Genomic DNA, 27,830 nt, shown 5'->3' with positions numbered 1-27,830 from the left:
GGTATTTCACCCAGTAGATATGGGAGTTTATCAAAATGTGGTTTGTTTTCGAATTCTTTGTGGATTTGTGTAATCTGAGGGGAAATATGTGTCTCTAATATGGTCATACATTTGGCAGAAGGTTAGGAAGTGCAGCTTAGTTTCCACCTCATTTTGTGGGCAGTGTGCACATAGCCTGTCTTCTCTTGAGAGCCAGGTCTGCCAACGGCGGCCTTTCTCAATAGCAAGGCTATGCTCACTGAGTCTGTACATAGTCAAAGCTTTCCTTAAGTTTGGGTCAGTCACAGTGGTCAGGTATTCTGCCACTGTGTACTCTCTGTTTAGGGCCAAATAGCATTCTAGTTTGCTCAGTTTTTTTTAACTTCTTTCCAATGTGTCAAGTAATTATCTTTTTGTTTTCTCATGATTTGGTTGGGTCTAATTGTGTTGCTCTCTCGCTCTCTCTCTCTCTCTCTCTCTCTCTCTCTCTCTACACACACTCTGACTCTCCCTTCCACTATAACAGTTCCCCTCTGGCTGTTGACCCTGTCCTGTTTAACAGTGGCAGGCAGGCAGTCAGCCCCTATCTCTTATCAGTCCTGACCTGCCGTATTAAACCCACACCAGCCCTAGATCAATAGCCATGTATTCATTGGATTGTGTGCCCTGAGGCAGGCAGGCTGCAGCCCGACACAGAGGCACACCTGAGCTCCCTCCCTCCCTCCCTCCCGCCCTCCCTCTCTCTCTCTCTCTCTCTCTCTCTCTCTCTCTCTCACACACACCACTCTGTTTGAGTTTTACATCCCCTCCCTCCCTCATTCACTGTGAGAGAGAGGGAGGACAGAGAGAGAGAGAGGGATGGAAGGAAACAAGTTTTGAATACAAATGAGCTTCTCTCTAGTGGCACAGATACCACACATCCCCTCTCTCTCTCTCTTACTCACACGCGAATACACAATCTTCCACACACGCTGCCTCTCGGTCTGTATTGGAAGACAGCGCAGCACATGCAGTAATTCCCGCCACTTAATTGATTAACTGCTTATTTGAAGTGGCTAATTAGATGGGGAGTGTGTCGAGTGTGTGAGGAGGGCTGGGGAGTCGCTAGCTCGCTTTATCTCCGTGCGCGCGTGTGTGAGTGTCTGTCTGAGGAGCTCCGGTACCTCACTTCACTCTGGAGCAGGAGGAGGAGAGAAGAAGAAAAGAGATAGAGAGGCAGCTGGGTGGGGAGATTTTCACAGCACTCTCCCTCATCTGACATGGCCTCCGCGTAGGAATCTGGTGCCACTGCAACAGAGGAGCTAGGCAGCAGCGAGGTGTCTAAGGTAAGAGGGAGGGGGTGATGGGTTTTCCTCTCCTCCGTCTGTTTTCCTCTCTGTCTGCATGGGTTGCAGTATGACGAGCATTAGCATGTTAGCATTGTGTTGTATGTCAATGGTTCAGATTGTGGTTGAGGCAAATGAGAGTGTTTTGGTGTTTATGTGGAGGTGAGGAGTGTTTCACCATGGTATTCCCCAAAGGGAAGCTCTAATAACCTAGCGTTCTGAAATCCTATTAGCCCCCCCCCCCCCCCCCCCCCCCGCCCTATCTACACCCTCCACCGCCCTATTAATAGCGTGAAGTGGAATTGTCTCTCTGGCAGGGGGGTAGTGTATGTTTTTATTACCGCAAGTGAAGGAGTGTGCGTGTGGTGTATGTGTGTGTGTGTTTATGCGTTCTGCACACGGATATCTGCAGATTCAGCATGTGGTCGGTCTGGTTTGAGTGAAACATGTCGGTCAAGAGCAAGGCACACACACTCAACATACTACCATCATGCATGCTTACTACACACACCTTGGTAATGCACCAAGACAACAAACAGTACAGTGATTAAAGGGACTTGGACTGATCTCTTTGAACGTGGTTGGTTATAGGAGAGTATTCAGCAGCACAGGATAGCCACACACAGGTTGAAAGAAAGAAGCAGTCAGTGCCATGTAAATGCTGCATTGGATTGTACAAACACATTGAATATACTACCTTGTACCTCTCTAAGTAGTACTGTGTCAGGGGGATGGCTACATTCAAGGATGAAAGGATCAACCAGACTGCCATACACAGTGCCCTTCACAAAGTATTCACACCCCTTGACTTTTTACACATTCTGTTATGTGACAGTCTGAATTTAAAATGGATTACATCAAAAAAATTGTCACTGGCCTACACACAATACCCCATAATGTTGAAGTGTAAATATGTTTTAAAAATGTATTAAAAATGAAAAGCTAAAATGTCTTGAGTCAATAAGTATTCAACCCCTTTGTTATGGCAAGCCTAAATAAGAGAGTATACATTTGCTCAACAAGTCACATAATACGTTGCATGGACTTACTCTGTGTGCAATAATATTGTTTAACATTATGTTTTAATGACCACCTCATATTTGTACCCCACATATACAAGTATCTGTAAGGTTCCTAAGTCGAGCAGTGAATTTAAAACACAGATTCAACAACAAAGACGAGGGAGGTTTCCCAATGCCTCACAAAGAAGGGCACCTATTGGTAGATGGGTAAAAAACAGCAGACATTGAATATATCTTTGAGCATGGTGAAGTTATTAATTACACTTTGGATGGTATATCAATACACCCAGAAACTACAAAAATACAGGCAACCATCCTAACTCAGTAGCTGGAGAGGAGGGAAACGATTCAGGGATTTCACCATGAGGCCAAGGGTGACTTTAAAACAATTACAGAGTTTAAAGGCTATGATAGGAGTAAACTGAGGATGGATCAATAAGATTGTAACTACTCCAAAATACTAACCTAAATGACAGAGTGAAAAGAAGGAAGCCTGTACAGAGTTCACTTCACATTTTCAAGCATGGTGGTGGCTGCATCATGTTATGGGTATGCTTGTCAAACTAGGGAGTTTTTTAGGATAAAAAGTAATGGAATAGATCCTAAAGAAAAACCTAGTTCAGTCTGCTGAGAGACTGTTGAGACAATGTTGCTGGACAATAACCTAAAACACAAGGCCAAATATACACTGGAGTTGCTTACCAAGAAGACATTGAATGTTCCTGAGCGGCCTAGTTACAGTTTTGCCTTAAATAGGCTTGAAAGTCTATGACAAGACTTGAAAAGGGCTGTCTAGCAATGAACAACAACCAACTTGACAGAGCTTGAAGAATTTTAAAAAGAGTAATGTACATATATTTTACAATCCAGGTATGCAAAGCTCTTAGATTTACCCAGAAAGCCTCACAGCTATAATCACTGCCAAAAGGTGATTCTAACATGTATTGACCCACGGGTTTGAATACAGATGTAAATTAGATATTTAATTTTCTGTACATTTGCTCAAATGTTTTCACTTTGTCATTATGGGGTATGGGTAAGAAAAATAATATTGGGGTATGAATACTTTCTGAAGGCACTGTACATTGTACTTTGCTATTTTATGTTCATATAGAATATTGCAATATACATCTGTGCAGATGAAATATATCTCTGCGCAGTTGTAGTATTTCTCAGTATGTGGTAGAAATAGCTGGACGTGAAGGCAGCCGTGATACAGATTGTAGTGTCCAATTAGCCTTTGTGTCCCCGGGCGGTGTGTGTCTGTACATGTGCCTGTGCGTGTGTGTCTGAGGGAGGAGAGTGGACATATGATTTCCTGGGCTCCTCTCCTAAGACTGGGGATTCAGACCAGCAGGATATTGTATAGTTCTCCTCCTCCTCCTCTGTGTCAGCTAACTAGTCACTAGTCTATTCATATTAACAACCTCATCCTCTTTCATTCCCTTCACATGTCCTTTCCTCCTAACCCCCATCTCTCATTCTTTTTCTTTAGTTTTCCAACAATAGTTTTGCCTCCTCCCTCTCTCTTTCCCTGGTATTTTCGTCTCTTCCCTCAATTGCTCTCGCTTTTGTGTTTGTGTGTGTGTCTGTGGGCTGCAGTGTCTCAGTGACGACAAGCTGGCTGGGCTCTCTGATGGATGGCAAGCCAATAAGATCAGGACTCCTGTCACCCTGCCTCCCTAATCAGATCAAATCCAGCTGTACTCACGCAAACACATACACACACACACACACACACACACATGCATGCGCAGGCAGTCATTTGCTATCAGACAACACTCTTTCTCCTATCTCTGGGTAAATTGCCCCTGGTGTCCTACTTTTATCTTCCTCAACAAATCTCCCTCTCCTCCCTCTCCTCCCTTTCCCTGCCCACCCATAAGGTTTCTACAAAATACTACATCTTGTCTATTCGGTATGTAGCACATATGGACACAAAGGCTTTCTCTTTGACAGACACTGTCCCATCTCAAACAGCAACACCTGTGTGCTGACCTGCTCTCTTCCCTCCTCCTGACATCCTGATCTTAGGGACGTTAGACACCCGGCCGTCCACTCAGGCTGCATTACACTTCCCATCTGCTGCTGGGATCAGTAGAGCAGGATCACCAAAATATCCTGTGTGATTTTCCCTTACCTGGGGCCTCAGCTTGTTCACGGTCACAGCTACAAGATGTTTCCTGGCCGGCCACTCAGAGAGAGAGAGAGCTCTTTCTAAAAGCAGCCCCGCTTTGCGTTGTTCTCTCTGCTGCTAAGAGCCCAGTCTCATTCCTTATTCATCCTCACAGCCTATTCTCTGACATCCTGCCTGACTGACTGTCAGTGTGGGGGAAAAAGAGAAAGCTTTCCAGCACACAACACTAATTTCCCCAGAATAGAGGTCAATCTGACAACGCCCAGGAAATGGGAACTCTCACAGACCAGATCCAAGCTATATGATCTCTTCAGGATGACTTCTGGTCCACTTCAGAGGTTGGATGGCCGTAAGAAGGGCCCTGAGTTTCCCCTGACCACCTGACTAGCAATAGCCTATGACTAGGACCTGAAGTTTTTCCTGTAGTCAGGGAAAACCTCAATTCCGAGCTCAGGAGACTCCTCACTGGCTGGGCACAATGTCCCGTTTGCATTGCCCCTATTTGTCTATCTATAAATATAGGACAAAACACAAATAAAGACGAGAGACAACACTACATAACAATACATCACGCAAAGCAGCCACAACTGTCAGTAAGAGTGTCCAAGATTGAGTCTTTGAATTAAGAGATTGAGATAAAACTGTCCAGTTTGAGTGTTTGTTGCAGCTTGTTCCAGTCATTAGCTGCAGCAAACTGAAAAGAGGAGCGACCCAGGGATGTACAGTGCCTTGCGAAAGTATTCGGCCCCCTTGAACTTTGCGACCTTTTGCCACATTTCAGGCTTCAAACATAAAGATATAAAACTGTATTTTCTTGTGAAGAATCAACAACAAGTGGGACACAATCATGAAGTGGAACGACATTTATTGGATATTTCAAACTTTTTTAACAAATCAAAAACTGAAAAATTGGGCGTGCAAAATTATTCAGCCCCTTTACTTTCAGTGCAGCAAACTCTCTCCAGAAGTTCAGTGAGGATCTCTGAATGATCCAATGTTGACCTAAATGACTAATGATGATAAATACAATCCACCTGTGTGTAATCAAGTCTCCGTATGAATGCACCTGCACTGTGATAGTCTTAGAGGTCCGTTAAAAGCGCAGAGAGCATCATGAAGAACAAGGAACACACCAGGCAGGTCCGAGATACTGTTGTGAAGAAGTTTAAAGCCGGATTTGGATACAAAAAGATTTCCCAAGCTTTAAACATCCCAAGGAGCACTGTGCAAGCGATAATATTGAAATGGAAGGAGTATCAGACCACTGCAAATCTACCAAGACCTGGCCGTCCCTCTGAACTTTCAGCTCATACAAGGAGAAGACTGATCAGAGATGCAGCCAAGAGGCCCATGATCACTCTGGATGAACTGCAGAGATCTACAGCTGAGGTGGGAGACTCTGTCCATAGCACAACAATCAGTCGTATATTGCACAAATCTGGCCTTTATGGAAGAGTGGCAAGAAGAAAGCCATTTCTTAAAGATATCCATAAAAAGTGTCATTTAAAGTTTGCCACAAGCCACCTGGGAGACATACCAAACATGTGGAAGAAGGTGCTCTGGTCAGATGAAACCAAAATTGAACTTTTTGGCAACAATGCAAAACGTTATGTTTGGCGTAAAAGCAACACAGCTCATCACCCTGAACACACCATCCCCACTGTCAAACATGGTGGTGGCAGCATCATGGTTTGGGCCTGCTTTTCTTCAGCAGGGACAGGGAAGATGGTTCAAATTGATGGGAAGATGGATGGAGCCAAATACAGGACCATTCTGGAAGAACCTGATGGAGTCTGCAAAAGACCTGAGACTGGGACGGAGATTTGTCTTCCAACAAGACAATGATCCAAAACATAAAGCAAAATCTACAATGGAATGGTTCAAAAATCAACATATCCAGGTGTTAGAATGGCCAAGTCAAAGTCCAGACCTGAATCCAATCGAGAATCTGTGGAAAGAACTGAAAACTGCTGTTCACAAATGCTCTCCATCCAACCTCACTGAGCTCAAGCTGTTTTGCAAGGAGGAATGGGAAAAAATTTCAGTCTCTCGATGTGCAAAACTGATAGAGACATACCCCAAGCGACTTGCAGCTGTAATCGCAGCAAAAGGTGGCGCCACAAAGTATTAGCTTAAGGGGGCTGAATAATTTTGCACGCCCAATTTTTCAGTTTTTTATTTGTTAAAAAAAGTTTGAAATATCCAATAAATGTCGTTCCACTTCATGATTGTGTCCCACTTGTTGTTGATTCTTCACAAAAAAATACAGTTTTATATCTTTATGTTTGAAGCCTGAAATGTGGCAAAAAGTCGCAAAGTTCAAGGGGGCCGAATACTTTCGCAAGGCACTGTATATGCTTTGGGAACCTTTAACAGAATGTGACTGGCAGAATGGGTGTTGTATGTGGAGGATGAGGGCTGCAGTAGATATCTCAGATAGGGGGGAGTGAGGTCTAAGAGGGTTTTATAAATAAGCATCAACCTTGCGATGGGTATACAGAGATGACCAGTTTACAGAGGAGTATAGAGTGCAGTGATGTGTCCTATAAGGAGCTTTGGTGGCAGATCTGATGGCCGAATGGTAAAGGACATCTAGCCACTCGAGAACACCTTTACCTGCCATGTAAAGTGTGTAGACATGACATTGAATAAGACACGCAGACAGAGAGTTGTGCCTTGGTTGGAATATAAATAGATGTGAACATAAATGTGATTATGCAAATGTCAAGAGCATATTTCTAATCTAAGACTACTTTGTAGCATGCATCATTAAGATATGCTATTTCCATGTTGTGTTGTGTATTGGCTGGATGTATGTTTATTCTAGCTCATAAAGGTTCCATTCATTATAGTGGCATTCAGTGTTAGACACAATCTGTATTTTCATTTCAGCACTGACTCATCAGGACTGAGGGAGAGGCTCATTACTGCCCACTGATAGGCTTATTTTATACTATTTAGTTGTTTATTTGTGTGTGTTGGGGAGAGTGGGAGGGAGTGTGTGGGTGGGTCTTTGCACTTTGTCTTATGGCCACAGAGGTAACATGTAAACAGAAGTGTTATTCTGTATAAGAACATCAAGACCCATTGTTCCATCCAACGCTACATTCTTGTCATGGGATAAAACTTAATGTTATACTTTGAACCTCAAGCTGCCTTTAGATCAAGACAACTCTTACTGACCTGGAACGCTCTTTCCTTCACAGGTGTGAGGAGAGAGAGAGTGCTGGAGAGAGGACAGGAGAGAGAGAACGAGAGAATGATGGCAGCGGAGGAGGAGAAGCCAGGTTTGAAGAGCAGCAGCTCCATCGTTCCCTGCTTCTTGTTTGTTGAGGTGAGTTGCCATGTCTTTCTTTTCCTGATTGGCTAAAATGACACTACTGGGAGGAGCTGATGAAATACCCTCTGGCTCCTCATGGATCCAGTAGGGCCTTTTCATGCTGTTTGATGATATCTCTTTATGGGGAATTTCCTTTACCCTTAACCTTCCCCATATTCAGTTTCTCACCCCCCTCCGCTCCTCTCAGAGCTCAATGAGCTCCATTCATTCTACTACTTGACCTCAATTGGCTGTTGTCTGCTGTCCAGCCGCCAGGGAACACTTTCATCTTTAGCTTCAGTGGAAAATGTTATAAATATTGTCAGCTCAACACACATCCACCACACTGCCATGGCTGAGACTGAGTAACGTGGATATGGTGGAAAACAGTTGTCATATGGTATAAAATAGTTGTTATAGTATGTAATCTGTTCAGATGGCGCTTCCTGTCTTCACACTGCTACTATATGTGATCTCTGCTCCCTGTTTATATGAGTCTTTGCATCTGATCCATTGAAGTATTTAGTGATATCACAGCTAACTGTGTTTTGGATAGGTACTGGATGCTCTGCACACACTGTCAGGCACACACACACACACCGACACAGACTCACATACAGACTACAAGCGCGCACACACAGGACAAGGTCTCTCCCGTAGGCGTGTCCCGTATTGCTGTGGGAGCTACATTACTCAGAGGGTATTGAAGGTCTCTATGCTGCTAGATTATGGTCCACAATAAAAGCACTCCCTTAGTCCACTGTGCCATCCCTCACACATATTAAATGTGAGGTGGAATAGGTGATATTTGAGTTACAAGGTGGTCTGTGTCATGTGAAATATGGAGGTCCATATGTGAGGTGTGATGTATGACATGGAAGGTGAAAAGTATTATATGAGGAATGAAGTGCTATATTATATTGGATGTAAGACCTCGTGGTATTCAGTACAGTTGTAGTGATATGTGGGATTTGTGAAATCATAATGTGCAATATGTGAGGTAGCAGTGAGTGAGTGCAGAAGATGTGACAGTGTGGTCTGACTGAGACCCAACCATTTTAGCTCCTCTGTCCATCTCCCCTGACCCTCTCCCCGTCCCCCTCCCCTTCTCAGCGGTGTGTCACAGACAGACAGTGATTTAGACTGAGCCAGGACCTGCTCTTTTATTTAGACTCACACCTCATCAGCCCGTTTCCATGGAAACCAATCAGTTGGATTCATTTTCTCTCTGTCTCTCTCTCTTCTGCCTCCTTTCATCCACTACCTACCCTCTTATGCAGGCTATAGCCTCTCTCTCTCTCTCTCTCTCTCTCTCTCTCGCTCCCTGAAAGTCATAGACATTTATTATATCTCCTTCCGTCTCTTCTATCTGAATGTGAATTTCAACATCAATAGCGCTTATACAGGTCAGTTTCTCTCAGCACTGGGATGATACAAAGGATGCATGGAAATGCCATTGTCAGAACACAGACATGCTTTTAGGAAATAATCCACTGTGTGTGTATAAGTAATCAGGTGTAGCAGAGAACACAGCTTGGGGGTTGTAAAGGCCACATTAACATAAACAGTTATCCAGACCAATGGAGGAGGAAATACAAGCCCCTCTGAATGCTTTGGATGTACTGCTATTGGACAGCCGGTGCCATGTGATTGGGGTGTGTGGTGCGTCATGTGACCTAATATTGACGTGTCCTGTCCACACAGGACCATGTATGGGTGGTCACAGATTCAGTTTATGAAGTGTGGGAATGTGTCTTGTATAATGGCTGCGGCTTTAATGTGGAAGCAGGAATAACCTAATAGTTGGAAACGTCACCTTCAATGAACAAAAATAAATAGTCAAATCATATGCTCTACACACACACACTACTCTAATATTAAAAGCAACAATAACCTGTTTTACTCTCAATTTTTCAAATGTTTTACATGGACTTGAAAATGACCCATTCTGTAATACATGATGTGCTTTACCCTCTTATCGAACATGTCCCACTTTTCTCAGCCACGGTTATGGAAGGAATGGTTATGAGTCAGAATCATTGTGACGTTGGAGATTTCCTTGACTGCAGGGGTGTTTGTCTTTGGCATGAGCAGTACTCATAATCGTGTTTGTGTGGGCATCATCTATCTCTCACCACATGCAGTGTGATGAACCTTTCCCCTCGGCGTTTCATGCGAGGACTCTATACCCACCAGAGGGCACTGTTGATGTACTGTAAAGGCTTTCAGAGCTGCTTTTGGAAGCTCAGTAATACTGTTTCGTCGTGGTTTTGTGTGTCTAACCAGAGTCAATTTGTCTTTATATTCTGCTAATGTTGAATTTAGCCAATGAAGCTCCGTTTTGTTGTGTTAGTTTATTCACAGTAAGGACAAGGAATGGTAATGGTGACAATTTACTGTAATGAATATTCCACATCTGTCCATTTCAAAACGAGTTGCCTTGATTTTAGTAGAATTTTAATTAATGTTCAGAACGCACACACACATACACACACACACACACACAGCCTCATTAACACTTGAAATAGGTGAAATGACACCTTTCCTTCTCTTTTGCTTCCTCCGTCTCTAAAAATAACCCCAGTGTGTGATGGTGGGTAACACCTGTCGGAGAGAGTCTTTCAAGTGAAGTGCACAAAGAACACACACACACACATTTTTTTTAGAGTGCTGTGATCAGCTGGAGCCCTAAGACACAAAGAAAAACTGACTTTTCCTTTGGTTGCCATCTGGTAAATGTCCATTAAAGAGCTGCCCCTGCTTTATGTTTTGGCCTCTGAATCAATGCAGGGAGAATGCACTCAGCACTCAGCACTCAGCCAGCCAGCCAGCCAGCCAGCCCAGCTTGAGGTAGCCACAGCACAGTGTTTTCAGCAGCTCTGCACTGTGGAAGGGAAAGTAGTAGTTCAAGTAAAACAATGAGAGAAGCGTGAATGACTGGTGAAAGACTGTGATTCGGAGGTCCCTATTTCAGAAGGATTTTTTTTACAAATTCATTGTTTTGCTTTTGTTTCAGATTATGTTGTACAGAATATAAGTGTTTCATGGAAATAATGATGAGTGAGAAAGGTACAGAGGCAGAAATATCATGCCCTCCAAAATCTATGTGTTGGGGGTATGGCCTTTGTGCCTCTAACTTTCTCACTCATCATTATTCATGATTCATTTATGATTATCTATAATCATAGTAGCATCCGCATTCATGTAGAAGTGGTCGGAAAGACGTATTTGATTCTAATTTAGAATAAAAGTACTCCAAATTGGCACCATACATTATTTACCATTCATTTCTATTGGGCAAAAAATAATCTGAAACCCAACCAAAACAAACGGCATAACAATTTGATGCACATCCAACAAGCTTGATGTAATCATTGCTTGTTCGGAATTGAACGTTCTTGAGATGTTTCTACAACTTGATTGGAGTCCACCTGTGGTAAATATCAATTGATTGGACATGATTTGGAAAGGCACACACCTGTCTATATAAGGTCCCACAGTTGACCGTGCATGTCCGAGCAAAAACCAAGCCGTGAGGTTGAAGGAATTGTCCATGGAGCTCTGAGACAGGATTATGTCGAGGCACAGATCTGGGGAAGGGTACCAAAAAATGTCTGCAGCATTGAAGGTCTCCAAGAACACAGTGGTCTCCATCTTTCTTAAATAGAAGAAGTTTGGAACCACCAAGACTATTCCTAGAGCTGGCCGCCTAGCCAAACTGAGCAATCGGGTGGAGAAGGGCCTTTGTCAGGGAGGTGACCAAGAACTCAATGGTCATTCTGACAGAGCTCCAGAGTTCCCCTGTGGAGATGGAAGAAACTTCCAGAAGGACAACCATCTCTGCAGCACTCCATCAATCAGGCCTTTATAGTAGAGTGGTTAGGCGGAAACCATTCTTCAGGAGAAGGCACATGACAGCCCGCTTAGAGTTGGCCAAAAGGCACCTAAAACTTGAGAAACAAGATTCTCTGGTCTGATGAAACCAAGATTGAAGTCTTTGGCCTGAATGCCAAGCGTCACCTCTGGAGGAAATCTGGCACTATCCCTACGGTGAAGCATGGTGGTGGCAGCATCATGCTATAGGGATGTTTTTCAGCGGCAGGGACTGGGAGACTAGTCAGGATCGATGCAAAGATGAACGGAGCAAAGTACAGAGGGATCCTTGATGAAAACCTGCTCCAGAGCAAAGGTTCACCTTCTAACAGGACCACGACCCTAAGCACACAGCCAAGAGCGGCTTTGGGACATGTCTCTGAATGTCCTTGAGTGGCCCAGCCAGAGCCCGGACTTGAACCTGATCGAACATCTCTGGAGAGACCTGAAAATAGCTGTGCAACCTTACAGAGATTGAGTAGAGAAGAATTGGATAAACTCTCCAAATACAGGTGTGCCAAGCTTGTATCATCATACCCAAGAAGACTCGAGGCTGTAATCCCTGCCAAAGGTGCTTCAACAAAGTACTGAGTAAAGGGTCTGAATACTTATGCAAATATCATATTTCAGTTTTTTATTTCAAGAAAATTCTAAAATCCTGTTTTTGCATTGTCATTAAGGTATTGTGTGTAGATTGATGAGGGGAAAAACGATTTAATACATTTTAGAATAAGGCTGTGACAACCAAATTTTGAAAAAGTCAAGGGGTCTAAATATTTTCCGAATGCACTGTAAGTGAATTTTCAAAAAACTATGCCTTCACATTTTACTAGGCAAGTCAGTTAAGAACAAATTCTTATTTACAATTACAGCCTACCCCGGCCAAACCCGGACTACGCTGGGCCAATTGTGCACTGCCCTATGGGACTCCCAATCATGGCCGGATGTGATACAGCCTGGATTCGAACCAGGGACTGTAGTGATGCTCTTGCACTGAGATGCAGTGCCTTAGACCACTGCGCTACTCAGGTGCGGTGTGATATTTTACAGTTTATTTCTAAACGGTAAAACATATACAGTGCGTAGAACAAGTATTTGATACACTGCCGATTTTGCAGGTTTTCCTACTTACAAAGCATGTAGAGGTCTGTAATTTTGTATCATAGGTACACTTCAACTGTGAGAGACGGAATCTAAAACAAAAATCCAGAAAATCACATTGTCACATTTCTTTCTCTCTGCATTGTTGGGAATGACACTTAAGTAATAATTTCACTGTTAGTCTGCACCTGTTGTTTACGAAGTACGTGACGAGTAAAATCGTATATGATGATTTGAGTTTATTAGAATCTAGATCCATCTCTTTACACTACACAAGTGTCTCTCCTGGACCTAGTTTGTGTTATCAAAGAGGCTCTAAAGCTTTCCTGATTGGAGCATTCTACCATTTTGCATTCAGGAAGTTTTTTTATTCATTTTTTTTATTTCACCTTTATTTAACCAGGTAGGCCAGTTGAGAAAAAGTTCTCATTTACAACTGCGACCTGGCCAAGATAAAGCAAAGCAGTGCGACAAAAACAACAACACAGAGTTACACATGGGATAAACAAACGTAAAGTCAATAACACAATAGAAAAATCTATGTACAGCGTGTGAAAATGTAGTAAGATTAGGGAGGTAAAGGCAATAAATAGGCAATAGTGGCAAAAATAATAACATTTTAGCATTAACACTGGAGTGATAGATGTGCAGATGAGGATGTGCAAGTAGAGATACTGGGGTGCAAAAGAGCAAAAATACATAACAATATGTGGACGAGTTAGTTGGGTGTGCTATTTTCAGATTTGTTGTGTACAGGTGCAGTGATCGGCAAGCTGCTCTGACAGCTGATGCTTAAAGTTAGTGAGGGAGATATAAGTCTCCAGCTTCAGTGATTTTTGCAATTCGTTCCAGTTATTGGCAGCAGAGAACTGGAAGGAAAGGTGGCCAAAGGAGGAGTTGGCTTTGGGGATGACCAGTGAAATATACCTGCTGGAGCACGTGCTGCTATGGTGACCAGTGGGTGCTGCTATGGTGACCAGTGAGCTGAGATAAGGTGGGGCTTTACCTAGCAAAGACTTATAGATGACCTGGAGCCAGTAGGTTTGGTGACGAATATGAAGCGAGGGCCAGCCAACGAGAGCATACAGGTTGCAGTGGTAGGTAGTATATGGGGCTTTGGTGACAAAGCCGAAGTCAAGGATCTGTAGAGTAGTCAGTTTTATGAGGGTATGTTTGGCAGCATGAGTGAAGGAGGCTTTGTTGCGAAATAGGAAGCCAATTCTAGATTTAATTTCGATTTAGTGTGAGTCTGGAAGGAGAGATTACAGTCTAACCAGACACCTAGGTATTTGTAGTTGTCCACATATTCTAAGTCAGAACTGTCCAGAGTAGTGATGCTAGTCAGGTGCGGGCAGCGATTGGTTGAAGAGCATGCATTTCGTTTTACTAGCATTTAAGAGCAGTTGGAGGCCACTGAAAGAGTTTTGTATGGCATTGAAGCTTGTCTGGAGGTTTGTTAACACAGTGTCTAAAGAAGGGCCAGATGTATACCGAATGGTGTCGTCTGCGTAGAGGTGGATCAGAGAATCACCAGCAGCAAGAGCGACATCATTGATATATACAGAGAAAAGAGTCGGCCCGAGAATTGAACCCTGTGGTACCCCCCATAGAGACTGCCAGAGGTCTGGACAACAGGCCCTCCAATTTGACACACAGAACTCTTTCTGACAAGTAGTTGGTGAACCAGGCGAGGCAGTCATTTAAAAAACCAAGGCTGTTGAGTCTGTCGATAAGAATGATTGATTGACAGTTAAAAGCCTTGGCCGGGTCGATGAATACGGCTCCACAGTATTGTCTTTTATCGATGGCGGTTATGATATCGTTTAGGACCTTGAGCATGGCTGAGGTGCCCCCATGACCAGCTCTGAAACCAGATTGCATAGCGGAGAAGGTACGGTGGGATTCTAAATGGTCGGTGATCTGTTTGTTAACTTGGCTTTCGAAGACTTTAGAAAGGCATTGTAGGATAGATATAGAGCTGTAACAGTTTGGGTCTAGAGTGTCTCCCCCTTTGAAGAGGGGGATGACCGCGGCCACTTTCCAATCTTTAGGGATCTCCGACGATATGAAAGAGAAGTGGGTGACTGCTGTCACTGTAGCCAGCTGTCAATCAATCTTCTGTGAATGTGGTCTCTTAGTATCACTTTGTCAAAGTTCCCCATCCTTTTAGTGTTTCATTTATAATACCTCATTTGGGATAAAATGTGTTTCAAAACATAGAATATGTGGAAACACCTTAAGCAGTTGGCTGCATAACTTTCTGCACTCCCCTTTCTCACTCAGTAGATTTCCATACACCCAGTTCTAATATGGTTAATATGTCTCATGATATTTCAACATTTCAAATTAGAACCCAACATCGTAGACTGCAGCTTTAACTGCTATTCCTGTGTAATTACATATTTATAAAGGATTTATAAATGTAAAGGTTGTATAAGCCTTCATTCACATACTTTGCAGCTGTGTGTCTACACTCGTAAGAAGCAGGTACTGTGATATGTGCTGTAGCATTAATGTATGGGTTTTTGCAGTGTAATCAGTGTAATGTGGGTACAGGGTCTCCTCCCTGGTCCCACACTATGCAGGGGTGTGGATCTGACTGAATATTTACACCCAGTGATTCATGCCCCCCTGTGTGTTGGTCTGTGGGTCTGTTTACCAGCCATTATAACACAGTTTACAGCCCCACCCATCCTCACATAGTGTACGACAGAGGCATCACTGGGACAAAAGAAGAGTTATACTGAAAATAGGGCAAGAGGGATTTCATGACAAGAGGGGGAAATCAGAGGCTAAGATAAGAGTTACATGGAAAAGAAAGAGTGGTTGGGAGAGGGAGTGAAGATTGAAAAGCAGAAACAGAGAGAAAGAGATATTTAAAGAAGGAGCCCTAGAGATGTTTTCTGGAGGACGATCTAAGCTCAGCTCACGTCTCTCTCTTTTGTACCCATTCTACTCTCCCCCTCCTCCACTCTTTCACACAGATCGGTCATCTCTCTCTTCCTCTCTCGCTCTTACTCTCTCTCTCTCTCCATCTCTTTCTCACTCTCTATTTTTCACACACACACACACACACACACACACACACACACACACACACACACACAGCCCTGAAAGCATGCCAAACTACCAACCTCTCCATGCTACAGTACCTCTCATATGCCAGTTTCACTCTCCTCCCTCTCTCTTCACTCACCCCCTCTCAACCTTTCTCTTTTCCTGTCCCCTCCACTCCCCCGCCATCCCTTCCTCTCTTTCCTCCCTCCATCCATGTACACCTCCCCTTCCTCTGCTTTCCTTTCTTCCTCCCACCACTGGGATCTGTACGGCCCCAACAATGTACAACGTACTTCTTGTTCATTTAATCTCCCATCCTTCCTCATCCATCTATTTTACCTCCTCCATCTCCGTTATTTTGCTCTTTCATGTTCTCTCTCTCTGTCTCTCTGTCTCTCTGTCTCTCTCTCTCTTTCTCTCCGTCTCTCTCTCTCTGTTTCTCTCTTTGTTTCTGTCTGTTTCTCTCTCACACTCACACTCTCTCACACTCTCACACACACACGTTTCTATTGACTATTTTCTGCGCTGTCAAATAGTCACATGATCAGCTTCTGGCTGGCAGAATGAGCAAAACATATTACCTCTAATGTTGCTAGCTATTCGACATGTGAGTCTGAAAGATGTTGAGATGGCTCTTATGAAAGAAATGAAGATAAAGAGAGAGAAGGATTGAAGAAAATTACGCATATATTTTTCTTCAACAAAGCTATCTCCATTCCAGCCTCACTAATCTCCCATTCAGCTCACCTGTTCGTCTGGCACAGGCCTGAGATCAGGATAGACCACAGCCCTGCCAACTCTACTGTAGTCTGTAGCTGAGCTATAATTAACACTGACCTGCTGTCAGCTGCATGGATGGCAACATCTACCTAGGAGAGATTTGGTTGTTGACACACAATAAGAGTATAGTACGTTTTATGTAATGAGGGCAGCACCAACTCCTTAGACTGAGGATGCCAGTGACAACTCTCTCTGTGTTGTTGCATCATGTCTTATAGTGTGGAGGGCAGGAGTGATCTCTCTTCTCCACATGCATTGGTCAGTACCCTGGAGAGGGGTGTGTGTTTTTAAAGGTTACACAACGTCCATTTGAGCCCTCCTCCCAGCCCACTTTACAGTCAGTTACAGAGGAGCCTCCATGCTCAACATGCGATTCAGCACACACCAACACACACAAACACTTGTATGCACTTAGGGTAAGGTAAGCAAGTTGAAGGGAATTTTCTTTAATCTACACACTTAGTGAATCATAAAATCATCTGTTATTGTGCCCTCTACCCTCACATAGTGAATGTTGTGTTTGTGACTGTGGAGGGGGGAGAGGGGGAGAGAGGGGACTTCTGCTGCTACCACCACCACCCCTAGTCCTGCACCTGTTCCAGGCAGTCCCCCTCCTCTCTCCCCATGTCTCCTGTCATGTCTGGGCGGTTCAGTGTAGCGTGTGTGATGGCAGTAGAGTGGAAGGCTGTTGGGGGCTCTTAATGTACAGCATGTGTTTGACGTGGGCCCTTGTGCCCAGCTCTCCGTCTGAACCCGCACACCCCACCCAGCAAAACACAAAACTGCTCTTTCAGAGTACACTGCTTTAGCAGCACCAAGGGACATGGCTGTTCCTCCTGAGAAAAACATATTGTACGTTGAGACAAAGCTATGTACAAATATTTCAGCTGACCCTGTGTTAGAGTATGGTGGTCAGTGATAGTGAGCATCACGCTACACATTCTTGTCCACTCAGCATGGGAGTCCATCTGCAAAGTTGTCCTTTCAGTGGGGGTGAGGTCTGTCAGCAGAGCTTGGAGTGATGGAGTAAGGTTAGACCGTGTACTGTAAGATGGAGGGAGAGAATGCATCATACATGGAGGCAGAGAAAAGCACTTTGAAAAGCAAACGGCATCTCTACAGATGTAAGATCTTAATTTCCTCATCATTTTTGTTGCTGAGAATGTTTCTGCCCAGCAGGAAATTAAAACTTGCAAAGTGTATTTGAGTTTTAAAAAGGCTTCTAAAGTTTGTAATTTCCACTTAGAAATGTCAGAATTGATTTTCTCTCACGAAAAATGCATCAACCCCTACAAAAATGTCCACATAATGATTCACATTTTCTGTTGCTGCAGGATTATTTTCCTGCTGCAGAAAACAGACTCAAATTAAGATCCTACATATGGAATCCCCCATAACATTCACAAATCATCATTTAACATACATGACATAGGTTGTTTACAGGCCTGCTTACACATGAATGGCAGGCACACAGGTCAGGAATAGTATATTATGTACTCTTTAGGGAGATACACTGAGTGTACATTAGGAACATTAGGAACACCTGCTCTTTCCATGACATACTGTAGACTGACCAGGTGAATCCAGGTGAAAGCTATGATCCCTTATCGATGCCACTTGTTAAACCCACTTTAATCAGTGTAGATGAAGGGGAGGAGACAGGTTAAAGAAGGATGTTTAAGCCTTGAGACATGGATTGTGTATGTGTGCCATTCAGAGGGTGAATGGGCAAGACAAAATGTGTAAGTGCCTTTGAACCAGGCAGGTGCTAGGCGTGCCAGTTTGAGTGTGTCAAGAACTGCAGTGCTGCTGGGTTTTTCACTCTCAACCATTTCTCGTGTGTACCAAGAATGGTCCACCACCCAAATAACATCTAGCCAACTTGACACAACTGTGGGAAGCACAACTTGGTGTCAAAATGGGCCAGCATCCCTGTGGAACCCTTTCGACACCTTGTAGAGTCCATGGCCCAACGAATCAAGGCTTTCTGAGGGCAAAAGGAGGTGTGACTCAGTATTAGTAAGGTGTTCCTAATGTTTTGTACATTCAGTGTCAACAGCGTGCCCTTACCAACCCAGTCTTGATCTGAGATCTGAGTTCTTGTGTCAGTATTATAGGAAACATGGATTACAATATTTTTTTTAATGAAAGGGGCAAAAGAAAAGATTTAGGATTACACCCAAGGATTAGGATTAGGATGTGGAGTTAGGATTATGATACATGTTTTATCTGGAAGCTTGGGGTGAAAGGGATGGAGTATTCCCTGAGTTTAGTGGCTTAGTCTAAATGGTGTCTTCAAGAACTTTGTCTTTCTGGTCTGTCCTGAACTTGTAAACACAGATGTACAGCTATGAAATATTCACCAGAGTTAAAACATTCCATGTTAGAGAACAGCTGGGAAAATACGAGGGGAGGAGACGTGGAGAACAATAAACCCTAAGGGGAGACTGAGGGGAGAAAGAGCGAAAGATCGTTTTAGGAGGTGAATCAGGGGTTTGAGAGAGGCGAAGGTAAAGGTTAAGATTTGAGGAAAATGAAGAAAGACAGGACATAAAATGTGACATGTTGAAAGGAAAAGATATACACACAATGTGAAATTCCTAACGTCATACTTAAGCAAGGAGGTGGAACAGTAATTTCAGAAAAGGGCAAAATTGCTTCCTGTCTGTGTCATTTTGAATACTGGTGCTGTGAGGAGGTGTATGACATGCCAGCCTTTGCTGCAAAGGTGAACAGCGAGGTAACTGTGTTCAGCAGTGTTGGTGTCACGACTGCTACTCAAACTGTGGTCATTGAAGGTAATGACAATTATCTCCCCCTGTGTAAGTATCTCTCTGCGAGGGATGCAGGTGACTTTGAAACGATTCCACCACAAACAACACATAACAGCGCTAGAACAACACTAAAGTGGGACTAGCTAGCACAATAGCTCCCTGCAAAACACCTGATCAGGAGAACATAGTTGTATAACTGTATAACCACAGTCAGGATGCCTGAGCGAATGTCCACTTGCTTAGGCTCGGAAACAGAATAGTTTCAAATGTATTGCTTTTAAAATATTCAGTCTTATGAAACATGCTTAAATAACTTAAATTACCTTGAAGGAAATGAAGAGGACAAACTGTTTTGACATCCATCATCACATTAGTCCCTGGCCACGACCCAGAAGTGTGTGACTAAGAATAAAGGAAGAGCGTTCTAGTTGGACGGGTGTGGGGCGCTGTGCTCTGCGGGTGGTCCTCAGCTAACTCCACGTCAATTAACACTTAATGATCTTAGAATAGAGGAGAAGAGGTGCCTGTCACTCTGCAGTGGGCAAGTTCCTCCTCCAGGCTAGAGGAACCCTCATTTCCTGTAAAATAAGAAAATTAAAAAACACCATCCTAACTGAACAGGCTGAAATTTCATGTTTTTTTTTAAAAACAGCTCTTACACAATAAGTACATTATCATTTTCACAATGTCAGTGTTATTTTGACCTCATAGAGTTGAAATATCAGGTATTTTTTTTAAATTATTATTATTATTATTATTATTTACTATTCTGCCCCTTTTAAAGGATTTTTTTCCATACTGGTTGATATTAAAAGGGACCGGCCCACATTGTAAACAGTACTGCCAGTACTGTTTCACCTTGTGACCATCACAGGTTAGGAATTATGACTGACCAGGGATTGGTTGACATGAGTTCTGACAGCAGCACAGCTGGACCAGTCAGATACAAGCACATTGGTGTGCGTGAGAGAGAGATATACTGTAGACAGTGATAGAGTGTGAGAGAGGGAGGACGAGAGAGACAGAGAGAGAGAGAAGCAGAGGGAGGTTGAGGAGGTGTCAGGGTGTAAATAATGTGTCTGAACATCACCTGTCCAACGAGTCAGATGAAAGTGAGACTGGCACAAAAAACAACAAACCCACAACTGGATTTGGACAAGAGGCCACCTGAATGGGCATAATGTCCTCACTACTGTTACTGTGTCTTATTGAACAATGTACTGCTAATAACACAATGCCATACATTATCTCAGATCTCTTTAAAATGCATTACTGTGAGATGGACAGTTCTCAGAATGTAATGATTCAAATCCAACCCAGATCCCTCCCAGATCATATGTAAAATAATGGTACGGGGAAATGATATGACTCACTCCTACTTCAAAATATCTCTGTTTCTCTCTAGGCTGTTGGGGATAAAGATACACAAAGAGAGAATCACATTAGCTTGGAATGTGATAAATCAGGGGCTTTGGGTATCATTGTTGATAAGATAATGTTGTATCTGGAATAGCCTACAGTATTGCAGATGTGTTACTTAAACATAAACCTACTCCGCATACTCATTGTCAGGATAGAACATACAGTTAATAAACAGTATAATTTAATATAACGCCAATTATAAAGTATATGTTTAGCTCTTATGTATCTTTCAGTGATGCTGCTGGTCATCATTAGTTCTTCATTACTCTTACAATGATCTCCCTTGATGTCACGTCCTGACCTTGGATGTTTTATTCTCTATTTTGGTTAGGTCGGGGTGTGACTACGGTGGGCATTCTAGTTTCTTTATTTCTAGGTTGGCCTGGTATGGTTCCCAATCAGAGGCAGCTGTCTATCGTTGTCTCTGATTGGGGATCATACTTAGGCAGCCTTTTCCCACCTGTTTGGTGTGGGATCTTGTTTGTGTATAGTTTCCTTGAGCACTGCGTAGCTTCACATTCATTTCTTTCTTCTTTTTTTTGCCAGTTCACGTTAAATAAAGATGATGAACCCAAACCACGCTGCACCTTGGTCCGATTCTTACAACAACGTTCGTGACACTTGAATCATTCTGAATGAGGACAATATACCTCCACACTTTATGCATTCATAAATCCTGCTGAGAGGAAATGAAATTGCACAATATTGTGAACTCGTCTCTACCGTTAAAATCTTCACCATGACAACCGCTCATGGCATAACATGTCTCTCTCTCAAGGGAGGGTAGAGAGAGTGAAGACAAAAAAATATATAAATATCTGAGTACCCTAGTGTGTGTGTGTGTGTGTGTGTGTGTGTGTGTCGCAGATGTCGGCAGTGTCTATGGTCAGAGGGAGATGGAGCACGGATAATATCCTAAGGGAGTGTGAAGCTGAAACATGTCCCCTCACCCAGCACCATGTCCCTAGCTAAGTGGAAGGAAAGGGCTATTACTATCCCTTCACTTCCCTGATAAACGAGGCCTTACAGCTAAGATGTATTGTTATTATTTGAGTTACAAAGTCAGATGCAGCTCCATTCCACCGTACAGTGTATATTCCATGTGAAACAAAAAGTAATGTAAAAGTATATTTTGGTCTATTCAACATGTGGGAAAATATTACATGTAGACACCATTTTCATATATAGTTTTTAAACTGTAGGACTACTTGCTATTGAGTTGATATCTCAGTAGTGTATTATTATCTCTGATATCCATGGATCTGCCTATATAAGAAAAAACCCTGGAATCAGACTTTGAACATGTCACAGGGGATGTCAGCTCATATAACTGGTTTGGAGGATGCTTATGATCACATTCACACTACTCTTCATACACGGCATCCAAAAATACACCCACTGCTCCTCCGTAGTAGACTCAGGCGCGCCGGCACCGATACCAATGCAAGCAGTTCTCCATCTACCTCACACTCTTTTCACCCTCCTCACTCCCAGTCTCTCTTTCGCTCTGATATTCTTTGTTTTCTCCATGTTGCAGAAGAATTATATTTATTCTGTCTTTATTCCATCTTCCTCCTCTCCCCTGTAGATGCTCCCTTCTCTCGCTCTCTCTTCCTCCAGCTTTCTCTCTCTCTCTCTCTCTCGTACTCCACTCTCTCTCTGTCTCCCGCTGCACTGGTCAGGCTTACAGTAGGTGCTCTCTGCCTCTATTGATCTCTTCACCGGACCTCTCTCTCGCTCCCATCACTCCTATGCCTCTCTCTGTGGATGAGGGGAATCGGGACTTGACTCTCCCTCCTTCCTCTCCTCCGCCACCTCCTCCTCCTCTTCTTGCCTAACGCGGGGATCATGTTCTATTTCCAGCTGGTGATCATGGCAGGGACGGTTCTCCTGGCGTACTACTTTGAGTACACAGACACGTTCCCCGTGCACATCCAGGGCTTCTTCTGCTACGACAAGACGTTCTCCAAGCCCTACCCCGGCCCGGATGAAACCAGCAAGATACCCCCACTGCTGGTCTACTCACTGGTTACAGGCATCCCATGCTTCACGGTAAGACCATGTGGTTAATCCTGTGGGGTGGGGGGGCTCTGGTCGATGAAGACAACTTGTCAGTGTGGGAAGTGAGAGCATGAGTGCATGTATGTGTGGTATTCCAAGGGGGTGTGTTTGAGTACCTGGATGTGTTTTGTATGTTTACCCGATCCTATGTGTTTGTTTGTGTTTCGGAGGAGAGGGGCTATGGTTCTGTATATTACCATTCATCATTTGTCTGAATGTTGGATCCTGACTGTCATTTGGTGAGTCAAAGCATCTCCAGTGCATCTCTGCTTTATGACAGACATGGTGAACAGATTGGTGAGCCACGTGGAGCCCCCTCCCTCCATTTCAGAGCCTGTCACAGAAAGGTGTGTGTGTGTGTGTGTGTGTGTGTGTGTGTGTGTGGTCAGCCAGCCAGGGAGGAGAGCTCAGGCTTGTGGAGAAAGCTGTGTATGGACAGATATAAATAGAGATTGGGTGAAGATAGTTACACCACGTAAATATGTAATGGAAACAAACAGAGTCGGAGAAACGATTGGCGAGAGAGTGAGAAAACAGAACATGGAAACAGCAACGTTTTAGAGGCTGTGAGGGTGATATGGTCAGTGGGTTTTATTTGAAAGTAATAGACAGAAAGGTCAATTGAATGGAGATGTGAGAAGATGAGACAATAAAGAGAGACAAAGAACCACGGAGATGGTGGATAGAAAAGAGATGGTAATGTGGATGGAAGGGTACCAATGTTGTGGAGCTGTCAGTGTGAGAGATTCAGTGGGCGTAAAACATGGAGCACCTGGCACTGAACAACACAGGCCAAACCTGCTTCCTTGTTTCAGACAACAGACAATACCGGCCTTAGCTGAAAACCACCACAATAAAAGACCACAACAGCTTTAAAGTGCATTAACCAAGATTTGACCTGGGTCAAGCTTCATTTCACTGCATCAGAGCACAGCCAAAAACCTGACCTAACCTTAACTGACAGGGGCCAAACACGTAACCAGTGGGCAGGCATATTCATGACACCTTCCACCTATAGTACCTCTGTCATTTTGTTGTTGACTCTAGTCTAGAGGCATTTGATCCCTTTTCCCAACAGCTACAGTACAGTGCACCAGTCAGTCCTTTACCTTTGCTTGTTGGCCAGTATATTTGGGTCAGAGCCAGTTCTCCAGGGCTAGTAGTTGGCACTATCCTCCTCACTCATCTTCCCAGGGGTCCCTTCTTTCCTAATTAAAGTAGTCAGTTATCCTTTGACATCTCAGCTCTGCATTAGGAGCCAGTTCCCTGCTTAGAGGCCAACAGTATCCACACAGAACAAAGAGGGTTTGGCCACTTTCACGCCTCGTCTGTGACTTTTCAGTTGCCGCTTGTTGATAATTGACCCCTTTCCTCAGAATGCTGCATTGTGTATGAAGTACTACTGTATGATGGCCCTGTATGGTGATCCGGTCACAGATCTCATAGCTGTTTTATGTACAACACCGTGTTGGAACTTTGTCCCGAGTGTCTGGTGGTCACCAGTCCAGTGGTTAGACCTAGTATTTGTAGAAATGACATCGTGATGATGTAGTGTCAGCATCCAGTGGGCTCTACTAGAAAAGGTTTGTAAGTGATCTAGGAAAAAGTGTGAAAAACAATTGTGAGGGTGGATGATGAATGGGCAGCAGTTGATATCACGCTGAGGTAATGACAGGATCCTCTAGACCAGTGTTATCACGCTGAGGTAAAGACAGGAACCTCTACACCAGTGTTATCACACTGAGGTAATGACAGGATCCTCTAGACCAGTGTTATCAAGCTGAGGTAAAGACAGGAACCTCTACACCAGTGTTATCACGCTGAGGTAAAGACAGGAACCTCTACACCAGTGTTATCACACTGAGATAATTTATTTTGATTTTTTATTTAACTAGGCAAGTCAGTTAAACCTTTTTGGGATAGTGGGCAGCATTTTCACTTTTGGATGAATAGCATGCCCAGAGTGAACTGCCTCTTACTCTGTTCCAGATGCTAATATATGCATATTATTATTAGTATCGGATAGAAAACACTCTGAAGTTTCTAAAACTGTTTGGATGATGTCTGTGAGTATAACAGAACTCAAATGTCAGGCGAAAACCTGAGAAAAATCAAAACCAGGAAGTGGGAAATCTGAGGTTTGTAGTTTTTCAAAGCTTGGCCTACTGAATACACAGTGTCTATGGGGTCAAGTTGCACTTCCTAAGGCTTCCACTAGATGTCAACCGTCTTTAGAAACTTGTTTCAGGCTTTTGCTATAAAGGAGGGGGGAATGGGAGCTGAATGAATCATGCGTCTGGCAGAGTGTCTCAGGCTCGTGACGCGCGGTCCCGACAGAGTTAGCTCTCGTTCCAGTGCTTTTCTTCAGACAATGGAATTCTCTGGTTGATGATTTATGTTAAAAACATCCTAAAGATTGATTCCATACATAGTTTGACTTGTTTCTACGACCTGTAATGGAACTTTTAGAGTTTTCGTCTGGACATGGTGCTCGCGCCTCATGAAGATGGATTACTGGGCTGAACAACAAGAAGTGAACAACAAGTGGATATTTGGACATAAATGATGGACTTTATGAAACTTTATTGAACAAATCAGCCATTTATTGTCAAACTGGGATTCCTGAGAGTGCCTTCTGATGAAGATCATCAAAGGTAAGTGAATATTTATCATGTTATTTCTGACTTCTGTTGACTCCAACATGGCGGATATTTCTTTGGCTGGATTGGGCTCTGAGCGCCGCACTCAGATTATGCTTTTTCCGTAAAGTTTAAAAAAAATCTGACCCAGAGGTTGCAATAAGGAGAAGTCTATCTTTAATTCTGTGAATAACACTTGTATCTTTTATCAATGTTTATTATGAGTATTTCTGCAAAATCACCGGATGTTTTGGAATCAAAGCTGAGATTTTTGGATATAAATATGCACATTATCGGAAAAAAAACATACATCTAATAGTGTAACATGATGTCCTATGAGTGTCATCTGAAAAACTATCAAAGGTTAGTGATTCATTTTCTGCTTTTTGTGACTCCTATCTTTGGCTGGAAAAAATGGCTGTGTGTTTTTTTGACTTGGCTCTGACCTAACATATTCATATGTTGTGCTTTCGCTGTAAAGCCTTTTTGAAATCGGACACGATAGGTAGATTAACAAGAAGTTTATCTTTCATTTGCTTTATTGGACTTGTTAATGTGGGAAAGTTACATATTTCAAAATAAATAGTTTTGAATTTCGCCTTTTCAGCGGAATGTTATCGCTAGCGGAACAAATTCTTATTTTACAATGACTGCCTACCCCGGCCAAACCTTACCCTAACCCAAATGACACTGGGCCAATTGTGCACTGCCCTATGGGATTCCTGATGACGGCCAGTTGTGATACAGCCTGGGATTGAACCAGGGTCTGTAGTGACACCTCTAGCACTACAGTGCAGTGCCTTAGACCACTGCTCCGCTCAGGATGACAGTATGCTCTACACCAGTGTTTTCCAACTCCAACAGTACACATTTTTGCTGTAGCCCTTTGACAAACACATCTCATTCAATTCATCTAGGGCTTGGTGATCAATTGACAAGTTGAATCAAGTATGCTTGTCAAGGGTTGCAATAAAAATGTGTACTGTTGGGTGTACTGGAGGACCAGGGTTGGGAAACTCTGCTTTACACAGAAGCAGAGCTGATTCCCTGCAGGGAGCCAGACCCCATGGAGTTTACATTCAGCTGGAGTGACGTCATTCTGATGCTGGCTTTTGATTCAATGTTATCTCAAAAACACTGCTTTTGTGTTTGTGTGTGTGTTTGTGTGTACGTGCGCGTGCGTGTGTGTGTGTGTGCGTGTGTGTGTGTGTGTGTGTGTGTGTCAACTGAATTATTCCAGAAAAACAAGTGAACTTTAAAAAGACAGCTGCATTTATTTATATATTAATGCATTCCATCCAGTAGGATACTGTGGGCTTTTACCCCAAGGCTGTTGCTGCATTTATTTATATATTAATGCATTCCATCCAGTAGGATACTGTGGGCTTTTACCCCAAGGCTGTTGCTGCATTTGCAGTTACTGTGGACCCCGCTCCACACGCAGATCGTCACACACATGCAAGCAAGCGCATGCACACACACTTGAGTTTGGTTTATTTGTAGGGAATCTTAGAAGTAGGTCTGAGGCTTAATTACATTTTACATTTTAGTCAATTGGCAACTTACAGTTAGTGCATTCATCTTAAGATAGATAGGTGGGACAATCACATATCACAGGCATAAAAATTAACACTTTCCTCAATAACGTAGCTATTTGTAGAGTCAGAGCTAGAAAGGCGGGGTCAACTGCTGTTTATGTTTTTTATTTAGTTTTTTGGGGGGGGGCAGGGTCGAGGTGAGGAGGATGATTATTTAAGAAAATGTTTGAAGAGGCAGGGTTTCAAATGTTTTCGAAAGATGTGCCAGGACAGAGAAGAGCTTGGACTGGGCTGAGCGGGAGCTGCCCCCCGTAGGGGCGGGAGGGCCAAGAGACCTGAGGTGGCTTGGATTGGGGTGTAGGGTTTGAGCACAGCCTAAAGGTAGGGAGGGGCAGTTCCTCTTGCTGGTCCGTGGGTAAGCACCATGGTCTTGTAGGGGATGCGAGCTATGACTGGAAGCCAGTGGCGTGTGCAGAGGAGCGGGCTGACCTGAGAGAACATGTCTTATCGTAGATTCTATCTGACAGTTGATGAGTGTGTGTATGTGTGTGTCCACATTGTCATGCAGAGATGTAGTGAGATCTAACGCATCATCCCCAAGAGTCCTTTATAAATTCCCCCCATCAAAATCTCTGCCTAGATAAAGAGATGGCTCCTCTGGATGGCCCTCTCACTTCAGCCTTAATGGACTACCACTTGGCCTACCAAACCTGCTCACCAGAGAATACTTTTCCAGCATATACTGTATTGTAGGCCTATGAGAGAAATACTGAATCTGGGGTGAATCCCAATACTCTACCGTG

At 43.5% G+C, this 27,830-nt stretch overlaps 1 protein-coding gene across 3 annotated transcripts in view; it reads left to right on the top strand.

The window, feature by feature from the left end:
- The first annotated feature begins 800 nt into the window (after positions 1-800).
- Positions 801-27,830, top strand: part of plppr2a (phospholipid phosphatase related 2a) — a 51,033-nt gene continuing 24,003 nt past the window's right edge. For all 3 annotated transcript variants that reach the window (XM_036938536.2, XM_021625030.3, XM_036938535.2), the window contains exons 1-3: positions 801-1,304; positions 7,670-7,797; positions 22,653-22,841. In XM_036938536.2, the coding sequence (XP_036794431.1) occupies positions 7,723-7,797; positions 22,653-22,841 (264 nt within the window). In that variant the 5' untranslated portion in view covers positions 801-1,304; positions 7,670-7,722. The remainder of the gene's footprint in view (positions 1,305-7,669; positions 7,798-22,652; positions 22,842-27,830) is intronic.

The sequence above is a fragment of the Oncorhynchus mykiss genome, chromosome 12 (assembly GCF_057628025.1).
Source record: "Oncorhynchus mykiss isolate SJ-2025 chromosome 12, ASM5762802v1, whole genome shotgun sequence".
Taxonomy (NCBI): Eukaryota; Metazoa; Chordata; class Actinopteri; order Salmoniformes; family Salmonidae; genus Oncorhynchus; species Oncorhynchus mykiss.
This window is presented reverse-complemented; position numbering and strand designations above follow the sequence as displayed.